General features: G+C 38.8%; 1 protein-coding gene across 4 annotated transcripts in view; it reads left to right on the top strand.

Annotated features, from left to right (window-relative positions):
• Positions 1 to 14,595, top strand: part of cacna1aa (calcium channel, voltage-dependent, P/Q type, alpha 1A subunit, a) — a 95,842-nt gene that overhangs the window by 52,129 nt on the left and 29,118 nt on the right. For 3 of the 4 annotated variants that reach the window (XM_026205430.1, XM_026205439.1, XM_026205446.1), the window contains 15 exons: positions 495 to 655; positions 737 to 877; positions 1,095 to 1,296; positions 1,415 to 1,579; positions 1,866 to 1,976; positions 2,697 to 2,780; positions 4,080 to 4,082; positions 5,101 to 5,217; positions 6,085 to 6,150; positions 6,279 to 6,376; positions 6,468 to 6,618; positions 7,197 to 7,324; positions 9,248 to 9,344; positions 13,473 to 13,587; positions 13,912 to 14,019. In XM_026205430.1, coding sequence (XP_026061215.1) covers positions 495 to 655; positions 737 to 877; positions 1,095 to 1,296; positions 1,415 to 1,579; positions 1,866 to 1,976; positions 2,697 to 2,780; positions 4,080 to 4,082; positions 5,101 to 5,217; positions 6,085 to 6,150; positions 6,279 to 6,376; positions 6,468 to 6,618; positions 7,197 to 7,324; positions 9,248 to 9,344; positions 13,473 to 13,587; positions 13,912 to 14,019 — 1,747 coding nt within the window. The remainder of the gene's footprint in view (positions 1 to 494; positions 656 to 736; positions 878 to 1,094; positions 1,297 to 1,414; positions 1,580 to 1,865; positions 1,977 to 2,696; positions 2,781 to 4,079; positions 4,083 to 5,100; positions 5,218 to 6,084; positions 6,151 to 6,278; positions 6,377 to 6,467; positions 6,619 to 7,196; positions 7,325 to 9,247; positions 9,345 to 13,472; positions 13,588 to 13,911; positions 14,020 to 14,595) is intronic. The other variant, XM_026205452.1, reaches the window with a different exon arrangement.

The following is a 14,595-nucleotide window of genomic DNA, read 5'->3' on the forward strand; positions in this document are numbered from 1 at the left end:
ATTTTCTTTTGTCTCTTGTCTCTGGATTTTTCATTTTATTTTATTTTTTTTTGTGTGTGTGTTTTTTATTTGTTTTTGGTTTGTTTAGTTTGTTTGATTAGTTTGCTATAATTCTATTCCCGTTTTTATGACCATTTATTAGTTTTATTTAAATGTGTTTGTACAGTTTTGATGCTTTTTTGTCATATCTTACAAGGTTTGTGTTTGGCTGTCAGTCTATAATTAAATTTCTGTCGTTCATTTTCTGTGTTGTTTTTTTCAAACTGCTTTTTTAATGTTTTATTGCTGCATTTTAGGGTATTTCATTTATTTATTTTATTTTTTCAGTTGGCTAATTCAGTTTCTATGCATATTTAACAGCCATATTCAGTTATTTTCAGTATTTTAGCATTTTGAAGATATGTTGGTTTGTGTTTTATCTTATAAGGCTGAGTTTGTGTTCTGTTTTCAGGTTGCATTTGAATCTGTCTCTTCACCGTTTTGTCTATTTTCAGGCTGTCTTTGACTGTGTGGTGAACTCTCTGAAGAATGTGTTGAACATCCTCATTGTCTACATGCTGTTCATGTTCATCTTTGCTGTGGTGGCTGTGCAGCTCTTCAAAGGCCGTTTCTTCTACTGTACCGATGAATCCAAAGAGCTTGAGCGTGACTGCAGGTGAGACAAAACACACACACACACAAACACACTGATAAACAGACACATTGGCATGTTATTCTAAAAGCATTTTGTTGTTAGGGGCGAGTATCTTGTCTATGAAAGAGATAATGAAGTGCGGGCGCAGAAGCGGGAATGGAAGAAATACGATTTCCACTACGACAATGTGCTCTGGGCCCTTCTCACCCTCTTCACCGTTTCTACTGGAGAGGGGTGGCCACAGTATGTATACATCTCAATACCTAACCTAGTTTCCAGTGTATGTATCCAATGCTTTAAGCCAATGGTGTTGCTTCTGTTTTCTAATGTATTGTTTTCATTACAAATTACAATTTGATTAAAGTTGAAGTTGTTTTCCATGGCATATCTAAGGACTTGCTACAGTTACCTAAAAGATTTGCCATTATTATCAATGTCTCATATTTTTGCCACTCTCCAGGGTGCTGAAACATTCAGTGGATGCGACCTACGAGAATCAGGGCCCGAGTCCAGGTTACCGGATGGAAATGTCCATTTTTTACGTGGTGTACTTCGTGGTCTTCCCTTTCTTCTTCGTCAACATCTTCGTGGCTCTTATCATCATTACTTTCCAGGAGCAAGGAGACAAAATGATGGAGGATTATAGCCTGGAAAAGAATGAGGTGAAGGACTTATCAAATGGCTGGTTTTTAAGCTAAGTTATCAGTCTAGCTCTTTCTTTATGCATAGCGCTGGCATTGGTCTCATTTATATGGTGTATTATCCATGTTCTGTTTTCAGAGAGCCTGCATAGACTTCGCCATCAATGCTAAACCGCTCACGCGCCACATGCCTCAGAACAAACAAACGTTCCAGTACCGCATGTGGGAGTTTGTGGTGTCTCCTCCGTTTGAATACACCATCATGGCCTTGATCGCCCTCAACACCATTGTCCTTATGATGAAGGTGTGGCAGTATTTCACTTTAGTACTTTAGTAATCTGGCTTTATATATTTTGAGAACCAGACTTCCAGTGTATAGTAAAATTGCTTTCAAAAGATTGTGATGGTGCAAACTATCAATTTGGGGTTTATAGTGTCTAGCATTGTTAGTTAACCAGCACATTGGGCAAATAAACTAAACAATTTTCATTACCGATGTTTTTTGTTTTGTTTTTTGCAGTCCAGTTACCAAGATTTGAGACCTTTCTATATACGGTTTAATACAGTTTAAATATGTTGCGTTTGTTTAGTATGATGGAGCATCAGATACCTATGAAGCTGTGTTAGCCAACCTGAACATGGTGTTCACCTCACTTTTCTCCATGGAGTGCATATTGAAGATCATTGCCTTCGGAGTGCTGGTGAGTCCACAGTACAGTCTTCTCATGTTTAAGTGTGTGTGCGAAAAGGTCTCTTTTTGAGAGACGCAATTACACAAATGTACATACAGAAATCACATTGTATTATTGAAACCCAGCATTGCATAAGCAGATCTATGAACAGATCAAGCGTGAGAAAGAGATCAAAGACGTTCTGTTCTGAAGCGTTGGGACATGGAAGCACAGGATACGAAGGAAATAGTTATAGTCAGCTCAGCGTCATGCCAGTAAGAGACGCACATGAAGATAGTGAGCTAGAGGGCACACTGAAGTGTTTAAGAGTGGAAGATGGAAAAAGAAGGACAGATTTTGAGCGGAATTAAGATGACTGGTATGGTGAGTGGTTGATGGAAAGACACACACACACACACACTGCCCCTGTTCCCTTGCAGCTGGTGTACTGAATGGGCCTAATGCACTGTTTTCCTGCAGGCAGTCACTTGGCAGCTCACAAAAAGGCCGTCATGTTCAGGATCTGGGCCACTAGTCTTCTAGGCATCTACCCCTTTCGTACAAGGAGAGCAAAACTCAGTGAAGGAATAAGGGATAGATGGGGAAAGGAGATGGTTCATTAGCACCAGAGAGTGAAAATTAATTGTTTGCTTCTTTTTATGTCGGCGGGTCATTGAGTGTGTGTGTGTGTGCTAAGCGCAATCCTCCTTAAGCCCAACTGACAAACGCATCTATGTGTTTTTACCACAGAACTACTTCAAAGACGCCTGGAACATCTTCGACTGTGTGACTGTACTTGGCAGCATCACTGATATTTTAGTCACAGAGCTAGGGGTAAGTGTGTAGCAGAAGGGCTGCCATCTGTGAGTGCGTGTTTGTTTGTGTATCCTGTCTGTACGCGTGTGTATATTTCCGTATGTGATTGAGAGACTCTCAGCAGGATCTTCTCTTGCTCACTGAGGTGTAAGGAACTCCTAAAAGTCTTATATAATCGTCCCAGTTGGTGTGTGAGGCAGATCAGTGAGCCAGTGGTGCTCAGTGGTGACGGGGGTCTGTTCCTCTTCCAGCTTTGTCATTTATCCCCGAGCCAGATTAAAGTGACCTACCAGTAAAAACAATGTTCTCAAATGCTAACATGTATTCAAAATGCAGCAAACTAAAGTGGTCATCTCTAAAAATTGGTAAAACATGTTAGTGTTTGTGTATATGTCTTTTATTTTTCTTGGTTTCACAGCAGATCATCAGCATGTATATATAAAACATCAGAAATATAATTTTTTTATGTAATTATTTTAATTTTTTTATCTATTATTTATTTGAAATAACATTTTTTATGTATTTATCTTGATATTTATTTATTTTGAAATGTTTTATTTTATGTGGTTATTTTTTAAATTGATTTTACATTTTTTTATTTATATTTTTAAATGGCAGTAGGCCATAGGTTATACTATCTACGACAGGCTGCATTAGTGGAAAGGGACATTTACATTCTAGAGAGCATTTTATTGGGCCTACATTACAGTCATCTATATTTTGTTTCATTTCACCAGCAAAGAAAAACTGTGAATTAAATTTTTTTATGTAATCTACTCTTTATCAGTTTTTAGGATTGCACAAGCATATTGATGACCTTTTAACAGACATGTGATGTGAAATACTTTATGATATGGTGTGGTTTTTGGTGTTGTTGTTTTGTTTTGAATCCCATAAGCCCCAGTCCTGTTCCTGGAGATCCATCTGAAGAGTTTAGTTTCATTAAAATTATCTGATCTCCAGTTACATGACTGACAAATATATGTATTGATAAAAGCTTTTCAAACTGCATTGAATGCATATGAAAAGGGCATCATTTAAAAGAATTAAAGGTTTTTTGTTATAATCAACCTTTATTTGATTGAAAGGTTTGTTGATATGATTAATGATAATTCATGTCTTGTTTTATCTTTGTTTTACATGCTTTCTTTAAACTCTTCTTTATGGCGGCTTTGCTCTCTGATGACTCCATCCAATCAAAATGCACTATGAATCTCATGTGTATATCCATGACCTGACCTGAACAATCACAATGGTTGTTTAAACAACCTCCAAAAATACTGCTATAAACCATGCTTCTGCAACATCTACATGTAGATGGTTTGTAATTTTTTTTTTTGTAGTAATGCATCTAATGGATCTGTTTCCCTGTTGCTGATGATAATATAATGATGCATGTGCTCGAGTCATGATGACCTTTCACCCCTGCTTGCCTAACAGTATGAAAAAACCCTTCTCAGTTGAGGTGTTGTTGATCCGAAGCACACAGTGTAAACTTGGGTGCATCTCCGCAGGTTTCCTGAATGCATGCTTTGCTTTTTTTGCTGACAGGGAACGCTAGTTATTATTGTTTCTGACACTCTTCATACTCAAGATGCATTCAAATACATCAACACACACATAGATGTAAGCGTACGGAAGACATTTTACTTATGAATTTAAATTACATAATGATAAGATGGAGTTAAATCTACAGTGATCTCATATTCTATTTTTGTTTCCCTGTATTTCTGTGCTGCTTAAAGGACAATAAACAATTAGTTTCTTCCCCTCAGTTTCTGATGCTTTTAATAAAAGTGAAGAAAAAAAAATACAAAATACAAAATACACAACTTTCCCACAGCTGACCTGTGAAATGTGTCCTTTAACCCAGCACATGTTCCTTGTCTTTGCTAGTGTCCTCTGTTGGTCATTGTAAGCTATTAGTGTGGCTGGCATGACTCCACGTGAATCTACAGATCAGTGCATTTGGTTGACTGAAGCAAGAAGTTAGGGTCTGTGCACTCCCTTTCCCTAATGAGGACTCTTTTAAAATATTTTATTTTATTATATAATTATATTATTTTTTTGTATGAGTTGCTGCCTACTCCCTTTATCTTTGTCTTTGCCCCTTTTTTCACAATTGGATATGCTGAGCCTGTTCAGTCTTGTTGTTTTTTTGTTTTTTGTTTTTTTTAGTTTCTCCTTTCTCCTGGTTTCTATCTTTCTATCCTTCCGTCCTTTATCATTTTTACAGAATTTGAAAAGAAAACAAATGTTTTCGACTGACATCATTTGCTGTCTCTCTCTGTCTGCCCCTTCTCTATTTCTGTCTACTGCTTCCTTTCTGTCTCTGTAGAACAACTTCATAAATCTGAGTTTTCTAAGGCTCTTCAGAGCTGCTCGTCTCATTAAGTTGCTCAGGCAGGGTGAGACCATACGCATCCTGCTCTGGACCTTCGTTCAGTCTTTCAAGGTAAAATCATAAAGTTTTTACTAAAGCATCCTGTTGAGCAAACAAAACAAGTTTTTTTTATTTTATTTTTTTTTTTATTAATCTTTCAAATAATCCAATCATAATCGATAACATTGCAGACTGAATTACTTGAGCTGTGTATTGTCATTTCCTTTTTATTTAAATATAATTATAGCTTTTATTAATATTTTGAATGAGCTTTTATTTTTATATTTTCAGTTTTCATTTCAATTTTAGCTTTTTAGTCATTTTATTATGTACTTTTGTAAGTTTTCTTACATTTTTACATTATTGTTTAGGTTTTGTTTTTATATTATTTTTAGTTCTAATTAAGTTTTATTAAATTTTCGTCCAGTTAGTTATTTTACCCCTTAACTTAAAAAGTTAAATGCCAAACCAAAATTATTTTATCTAATTTTTTTTTCTATTATATTTAAAAGGTGTTTTAATAGTTTTTAGATTTAGTTTGAGTTAACACTGATAACCTTGGAGCTGTGTGAGCTGAAACTGAGGCATAAATTAATTAAATCTAAACAAATCATTATACATGAGGAATCAGATAAGGTGCAAAGACACGTATGCTATGTGCTAGTGAGACATTTTTTATGTACCACGTGACTTGCATAAAACACGAACAATGAATAACTAAAGCTATCAAGAATTCATAACTTATTTTTCTATATAGTCATTGTTTTTTTTAGGGGTTAATTCAGCTTAATTGGGGACCCCCCCCCCATTCATCTCAAAAAGTGTCCTAATATCCTATCATTTTGACAATACGCTGCACATTTCTCCTCAAACTGCAAGGTAGCAGGTTTTCACACACATTTAATTGCTGGCTAATTTTGACTTATCTGCTTTGCTTAGGCTCTGCCGTATGTGTGCTTACTCATCGCCATGCTGTTCTTCATCTACGCCATCATTGGCATGCAGGTGAGTATGTGAGAGAGAGTGTGTGGGAGACTGCACAGGACATACTGAGAATAAGTAAATGGCTAGATTCGAAGGTAGTGGGCAATGAGATTGTGGGCTTATGCTGGGGTGGGTTTTGTGTTTCCCAGCTGTTTGGGAACATTGCGATTGAGGAGGATGGTGAGAGCGCAATAAACCAGCACAACAACTTCAGGACTTTTTTCCAGGCCCTAATGCTGCTCTTCAGGTTTGTGTGTGAATCACAGACGGGCTCTATTGAATGTTGTGTGTGGGTTACGAACACTTTATAACCGTAGTTCAACACTGTTTGTTTGTAGGAGTGCTACAGGTGAGGCATGGCATGAAATCATGCTGTCATGTCTGGGAAAGAAGCAGTGTGATTCTCACTTCGGTAACGTGGAGCCAGAATGTGGGAGCGAGTTTGCCTATCTCTACTTTGTCTCCTTCATCTTCCTCTGTTCCTTTCTGGTGAGAACACAAGCACTGTTGTTGTTACTACCGTTGTACTCCATTTATAGTGAGTACATTTCATCCACAGCTTTTTGGAATATCCCTACTATTTTACAAAACATCTTATGCAGAGCTTGCATCAAATAGAGATGACAAGATCTCCGACTGTTGAGCAGCAGTTTCCATTTCTTTAGTGGGTGTTATATTATAATGAAATGGAATCTGGAATTTATCATTTTGATGTTTTGCTGACTGGTCGCCACATTTGTCGTCAGTGGTGAAAAGTGACTCAGACACGCAACATACTTCTCTATTGCTTTTCCATCTGTTCCAGCGAAACAGCAAAACAAAACTGTGTTCCTACTACTGATTATATCCACTGACGTAAAGCTGCAAATTCGGTCTTACTGTATGTATTGTGTTATGTAGTTATATTATATATGGCTGGGCATTGTTCAAACCAAAACCAACAGGTCACAACATGACATCCATGATTGTACTGTTTTAATATTGCTTAAAAGTGAAGAAATAACATGGTCTAGTGTACATTTGGTGTGTAATCTCGACTTGTCAGCCTGTAATTTACATGTGTGTAGATGCTGAATCTGTTCGTGGCTGTGATCATGGATAATTTCGAGTACCTGACACGTGACTCCTCTATCCTGGGACCCCATCACCTGGACGAGTATGTGAGAATCTGGGCAGAGTATGATCCAGCTGCTTGGTGAGTCCATGTGCACTTGCACACATGAACGCATAACCTCTTTCAATGTTTTATTTTATACTAATCTTGTATATTACACACTACTGGTAAAAAAGTACTAAATAACTTGAAGTTATAAATTAAATTAGCTTATAATTGTATTTTTTATTGTATTTCTTAAATTATTAATACACGTTGAATAGAAGCCATTAGATTGTGAATAACATGTTTCTTGATAATTAATCGAAAGTTCAGACCACGCAATCTTTTAACATGCAGAATTGGATGTAACAGACCCTAAATTTTTGAATATCTTTGGCCTCTAAATTTGCAAAACACTTTTTGGTCTCAAGTGCTTTAAATGTGTTTACCTATACATTTTCACACCTGTAAATTTAGCATCTGTCCTATATAACAGCACACAATGGCTCTCTCTTATGTGTTCAACTGGAATGCTTAGTTTTTGAAATCGGTGAAGAGCTGGCCTCTGGCACAGTCTTTAAAGTACAGAGCCTGGCTTTATTGTACCCTACCTCGGACCAAACAGGGAGGAGAATACCACAGCACCAGCTGAGAGAAAGGGATAATGGATTTGAGCTTCTCAGCTCTGCTAAAATCCATCAATCCCCCCAAACCCTCCTACATGCCCTTCTGTGAGTCCCAGTCCTCCCACTCTGGAATACGGCATACTGCAAGCCAAACTTACTGTGCCAGCCCCCTCCCTTCTACTGAACACGCTAAGTTTCCTGGTATCTGCATTCCAGTGCCTGTCACCCTAATGTTGTAAGTTAGACAGTAATGTAGGCGGGCAACCGAGAGTTAATCAGATATTCAGAGAAGAATAGGAAAGACTGAATCTTAACATGCAAACAGGATTAAAGCCTTTTTACCAGTGGAAATTATGCTGAAAAGATGGAGGAGAGAGAGTTTTTCAGAGAGTCTTCATTCTGAATGGCAGAAGCAATCAGACAAGAAAGAAAGCAAAAAGGAAAGGGGACGAAAAAAAGAAAGAAGAGAAATTAAATAGAACAAGAAGCAAGAAAAGAAAAGATGATGTGAAAAGGGAAAAAGGGAAAAGAAGGAAGCAAGATTGAAAGGAAAAGTGAATAGAAGTTAAAGTTAAAGGGAGAAAGAGAGGAAAGAAGGAAAGAAGGGCATGAGAAAGGGGGAGAGGAATGAAGGAAATCAAAGAATGAAATGAAAGGAGGAATGAAGGAGGTAGAAGGTGGGAAGGAAAAGAGAAAGTAAGAATGTAAGGTGAAGAGAATGTAAGATGAAGGAGAGCAAAAGGAAGGCAGAAAAACTAAGTAAAGAAAACGAATGATGAAAGGAAGGATACATCAAAGAAAGACATGATGTTTGAAGGAAATTGAAGGACGTAAAGAAAAAGGAAGGAAGGGGAAAATAAAGTAGAAGGTAAAGGAAGGAAGGAATATAACTGACAGAAGGAAAAGAGGAAGCAAGTGAGGAAAACAAAAAGAAGGAAGCTAGAAATTATGATTAAGAGAATTAAATGGTATATGAGATGTAAGGACGGAAGGAAAAGAAAGAAAGGAGGAAGGAATGGAGGGAAATTAAGGAATGTGAAGTAGAAGAGAAAGGAAAAAAATAATGAAGAGGTGAGGGATTAAATTGCAAAGCGAGGAAAACAGAAAAGAAGAAAAAAGGGAATATGAAAAAGAGGAAGGAAGGAAGAAAGGACAAATAAGCAAGGTTAAGATAGAAAAGTAAAGAACAGAGCAAACTGAAAAATGGAAGGAAGTAAGGAAAGAAAAAAAACAAGAAGTGAAGTAGAACAGACTTTTTTGCGGCACAAATGGGTGACGAGCAAATAAGAAAATGTGTGTGTGATTCTGTGCTTTTCTTCCTGTTCTTGTGCTCTTCTTCCTGCCGATGTCTCTGTTCTGAGTTGTGTTCTCTAACTTCCCTGTATTCTTCTTACAGCGGGCGCATTCATTATAAGGATATGTACAGTTTATTGCGAGTTATCGACCCCCCTCTGGGCTTAGGCAAGAAATGTCCTCATAGGGTGGCCTGCAAGGTTTGACTTCCACTTAAAAACTAATATCACCTGCTAGCATCCAGAATGCAATGAATGTCGCTTACCTCCTCTTCTTTTTCTTTTCAACAATGTTTTTGTACTCTCACCATTTCTACTTGCATTCAACATGATATGACAATGAGAATGTGCAGGACAATGCCGACACTTACAGGGGCATGAACTAGTGCACTTGCGTGTATGGAACAAGCAAACGAGAAAACAACTTAAGTGAAAGACAAACAAACAAACAAACAAACAAAAAACGAAACGAATCAGCCATCTTTGATGTTTTTGTTTTGCTTGCTGTTGAGGCACGGCTAGGCCTAGCTGGTATGGTAGCGTGCATTGTTCTGGGTGGAGGGGGACAGAAACTGCATTGACATTAAACTTCATTACCAGCAGCGGGACTTTATGCCTGTTCTGAAGCCCGCATGCTCTTCTATGCAACCAGCCACATGCATAGAACGCCGTTTTAGCACTCAGACGTTGAGCACCCACCTTCCACCACCCCCTCCCCTTACCTACAAATGACCAACATTAGTCCTACGGCAGCCTAGTTTACCAAACCGCTCCTTTTGTCCAGGCCAATAACCTTCTTTTTGTTCTGTTCTGTTCTGTTCTCCTCCCCTTCCACTTCCCCATCTCCTTCCTGATCCCTTCTTTTTTTATTTACTCCTTTTCTTTCTCTCTCTCTCTCTCTCTCTCTCTCCCATGCACATTTCATTTGGTTTTTGTTTTGTTTCGGTTGCCCAGTGGCAGAATCAGTTTCAGGGATATGTATGAGATGCTCAGGCACATGTCTCCTCCGTTAGGCCTGGGGAAGAAGTGCCCTGCACGGGTTGCCTACAAGGTAGAGGGCCTCCGAGTGGCCAGCGCTGTGTCTGTACTTTTGGTGTTTTCTCTTTATTTTCTTTCGTTCTTTTCCTCCTTCGTTGTCTGACGGAGGGCGCTATTGTGATTCTGGTGGCAGGGCCAGGTTCGAGGCTGTTAGATTGAGGCGGGCCCATCCACAGGGAAGCGGGAACGGACAAACCTTCTCAGCACTTTTGCACCGTATGAAAACATACACACACACAAAACCACTAGCGCACACTTTCATAGCTTTCAATAAAACTTCAAAGGATGAAACGTAAAAGTCTCAGATTTTTATCAATACATTAAAGCACAATGCTTATGCTTTAATGTACAGCAGTGATCAATCAGTGAATTTCAGATCTGAGATGCAGTATGATACTAAACACAAAAAATGTGTCTCAAATGATGCACTACACACTATGCACTTATACTAGGCACTATGTCCTCTTATATAAGGTTAATTTGCAATCCAGCTTCGGAGGCTGGTTGTCCTTCCATCTTTGCTATGTTAAAAAAGAGGCGACAGTTAAGTGCATGAATTGTCCAACATTCCACATTTCGTTATTTCGGTTAAGTAAGTGCATCATGTGGGTATTTGAAATGCACCTCTTTTTGAAATTATCAGTGTGAACACACTACTACAAAATGGCATAGAATAGTGCATAAGTACGCAAATTGGGACGCATGTAAACACATACACATGCATAATTTATATTCACATCGTCATAAACACACACGCTCAAAACACCCCCAAATGTGCGTGTGCAGCAGTGGTAGGAAGGCCTGAAGGGCTTTAGTCCTCCGAGTCCCTCAGCTCTGTGGATGCCGCTCTCTTAGGGACCCTTTCCTCTTGGGACCAGCTCTCTGTCTCTCTCTTTTCGCTTACACACAGATAAGCACACATTCACACACATATGCAACAACACACATATAATCAATGGGTAGCGTTATGGCACTACAACGGAACAAATCTCGTTTTACAACTCTTTTGCACAAATAAGCCTTTTCCCACTTCTCTTTCTTCTGTCAATGCAGTTCTAATCTGTTTCCAGCCCCTCCTCTTTACATTCTGCCAATCATCTGCATGCCCCACCTTCCAGGCCACTGGCCCCTCCCACACAATACTCCCTTAGCTTTTTCTCTCTATCTCCTTCTCTCTGTCTGTCTGTCTGCAAACCTACACTGACATTTCACACTTCTGTCAGTGAACGACAGCTTATAATATGCAGGAAAGGAGATCTGCGCCCTTAATGAGTCCTCTGCAAGTCTGGGATCTCCTTTCGCTTACCTTTGCCCCGCCCCCTTCATTTTTCTCTGTCCCATTTGAACTCTCATTTCATAAAATATTATGCTTCATAGAGTGTTCCCTGATCTCCACCAACATAAACATGTGGTGGCAGACCAACAATCTCTGTGTATTCAATCAGACAGGTCACTTACCGTCTAATGGGAACTCTGTTGCCCCCAACCTCAGTGGAATCTTACCATGACCATTGCATTCACCCTCTTTCTCTCTGTCAAACATTAGGGCCCATAATAGAGGATCGCCTGTAGAGAATGTGACCAGCCTGTGGTAGAGCTTTCTATTCTTACATTTCCTCTAGCTTTATCTTTCGCTTCATTCTCCTTCGCCCTTGGACTTTCGTGAAGCTTTTGGGCTCTCTTTAAATTTGGTGTCACTGTCTCTGTCCTGTCTCTTTCATCATTACCATCTCAACCATCCAAACTCGTCCTGTAAAAGTTATCAGTCCTAAACCAATTCCTGCTCCGGTACTCCTCTCTGGCAGCCCACTGCTTTTCTCTTTTTCATCCGTAGCATTAAAGTATTACCCTTCCACAGCAGGTAGCCGAATCCTCACTCTTAGCTCATCCTCTTCACAACAACAACTCACAAGCCATTCCCTTTTCTTGTTCTTTTTTTTTTTTTTTTTTTACTGAAGAATGCTGCTCTAACCTAAACCAATAGCTTGCACCCATCTTTTTTTTTTTTTTTGCATTGAGAGACCAGAGAATCTGGATCGAGCTCTTGTTTTATCCAGTAGTCCATCTATGATTGATTCTCAATGACAGCAACCACTACTAAACCTAAATCAATGAGCTGAAATGAAACAACTAGATGATGCTTTCAGTTTTGGCTGCTCTGGTGCTTGTCCTGTGATGCATGTTACTGCATGATGCATGCTGGGAAATGGGGTAGTGAGGGTGGAGGGTGAGTGTTTCTACTGGGATGGAGCGGGACGGGAGACATTGGGTAACGTGGGTGATTGCATTGCAGAGGGTGTCGTGGTAACGTAAGGATTGAGGTAATATTGAACTCTGTGCAATGCAATTCTGTGTTTAAGTATAATCTTTCCCCAGATCAGAACAGGATGAATTATGCTTTAAAACACTGACATTTATGTAATGGTGTTTTAATTTATTACTTCATCAGCTGGTCTGAGTTAAATATGTGAACCTCCTCCTGGAAAAGCCCTTTGACTGACATCTCAGATGCTGATATGAAAACAAGATGCAACATACAAAACAAGATAACCATAGATATGCATCTGATTTGTAGCATATGCGGTCTCAGTTTCATGGAAATCTGAATGAGTGGTTTTTGACTGGTTTTGCTTCAGGACCCAGAACAAAGCTAACAACAAAATCCTTTAAAACAAGCATTTACCTTTATATACTTATTATCTTATCCTTGTTGAAATTAAAATTGCATATGCAATTTGATTTGTTTAACCTTAGTGACACAGTTTTGTTCATGATTTTTGAGAGTGAGGTCATGTCACCACCTTTCGTTGTTGGCATCTTGCTAATTTGGTGAAGATTTCAAAACAGCAATTTGCAGAAAATAAAATGCTGTTTGATTAAACATCATTTGAGGTCAATAACAAAAGAAAATAATTTCCTTCTCACTTTTAAAAGTGGATAAGCCTATTTATTTTGGCTTTATCTGATTGTAAGCAATTGTTTTTGTATTACATGCATTAAGCATATATGTTTGTTCTCTGAGAACAGACCTGCAGCCCCTTTTTGGGTTGTCACCAACCAGTTAAGAGCTATTAATCACTCTCGTCTTTAGCCATGATTACCACACTAGAACAGCTCTAAATTAATTCTTGCACTGAGTATCAAAGGTCACAGAGCTAATCCTGAAAATCCCTCCTTCCCTTCCCCTCCCATTTCCTCTCACATACCAAAAGCACACCCTTCCATGGAGGTTCAAAGCACACATATATTTCAGTAGCACTGCTCTAACTGGTCCTGATTGGCTCTTCACAGAGACTGTTGAGGATGGACCTGCCAGTTGCCGATGACAACACAGTGCACTTTAATTCCACCCTTATGGCCTTAATCCGAACGGCTCTGGACATCAAGATCGCCAAGGGTGGGGAAGGTTTGGCACCCCTTTTTTCTTTCTTCCCTCATTCATTCCTGTTGTTTGAACAGATGATATATTTGCCTATAGCTATTCCTATAGCCGTTTAAGTACTGTGGAGATTCACATCTAGTCTAAACTTGGAAAGTCAAACCTCAAAAAAAAAAAAAAACCTTTTGGGACCCCACTTTAATATAATGATAATGAGATTTTGTGCACAGTACTTCTACATAAGATTTGATAATACATTGTTCAAACATTAACAAAATTGGTGTGTACAGTATGTGTTTTTGTGGAAAGATGTTTGCATATATGTGTGTGTACCTGTTGCTATGTAAATAGGAGGTGTAGATAAGCACCAGATGGATGCTGAACTAAGGAAGGAGATGATGGCGATATGGCCCAATCTATCTCAGAAGAATCTGGACCTTCTGGTGACACCCCACAAGTGTAAGTTACCCAGGAGGTTGGTGTGTTCACAATGTCTCTCTTTTACCACCCGAGGACAGCTTCTCTCAACCAGCCCACTCACTGCTCTGCACCCCCTGATGGTCCAGGCCTGCTCCCTTAGTTTCATTTTAGGCCCTTATAGATATATATATACCACACAGATTCAGACTGGAGACTGATCACAGAAGAAGAAATTCACTGAGAATGAATCGTAGACACTGAAAGCGATGCAGAAAGTATTATTCCAATAATGGCACTAACATCGCTGATTGCAGTTTGCAAAGGGAAAATGTATAAATAGATGAGAGGCCTATACATGCAAATGAACCAAGAGGGTAGTTGTGTAAGGCAGCGCTTCTCAACTGTTTTGGTCATGGGACCAACATTTTCCCAAGCCATGACCCACTTTTTATATAGAAAATGTAACAACAATGAGTTTTACATAGTAATTAACTCAAATGATATATAGGGAATTTGAATAATTAATCAAGAATTTGATTAATATATATCTCAGATGACAGTTACATTTAATTTTATTGATTATGAAAAATAGCTCAATTGCCAATACCAATACTA

Source organism: Carassius auratus, chromosome 3, assembly GCF_003368295.1.
Source record: "Carassius auratus strain Wakin chromosome 3, ASM336829v1, whole genome shotgun sequence".
Classification (NCBI taxonomy): domain Eukaryota; kingdom Metazoa; phylum Chordata; class Actinopteri; order Cypriniformes; family Cyprinidae; genus Carassius; species Carassius auratus.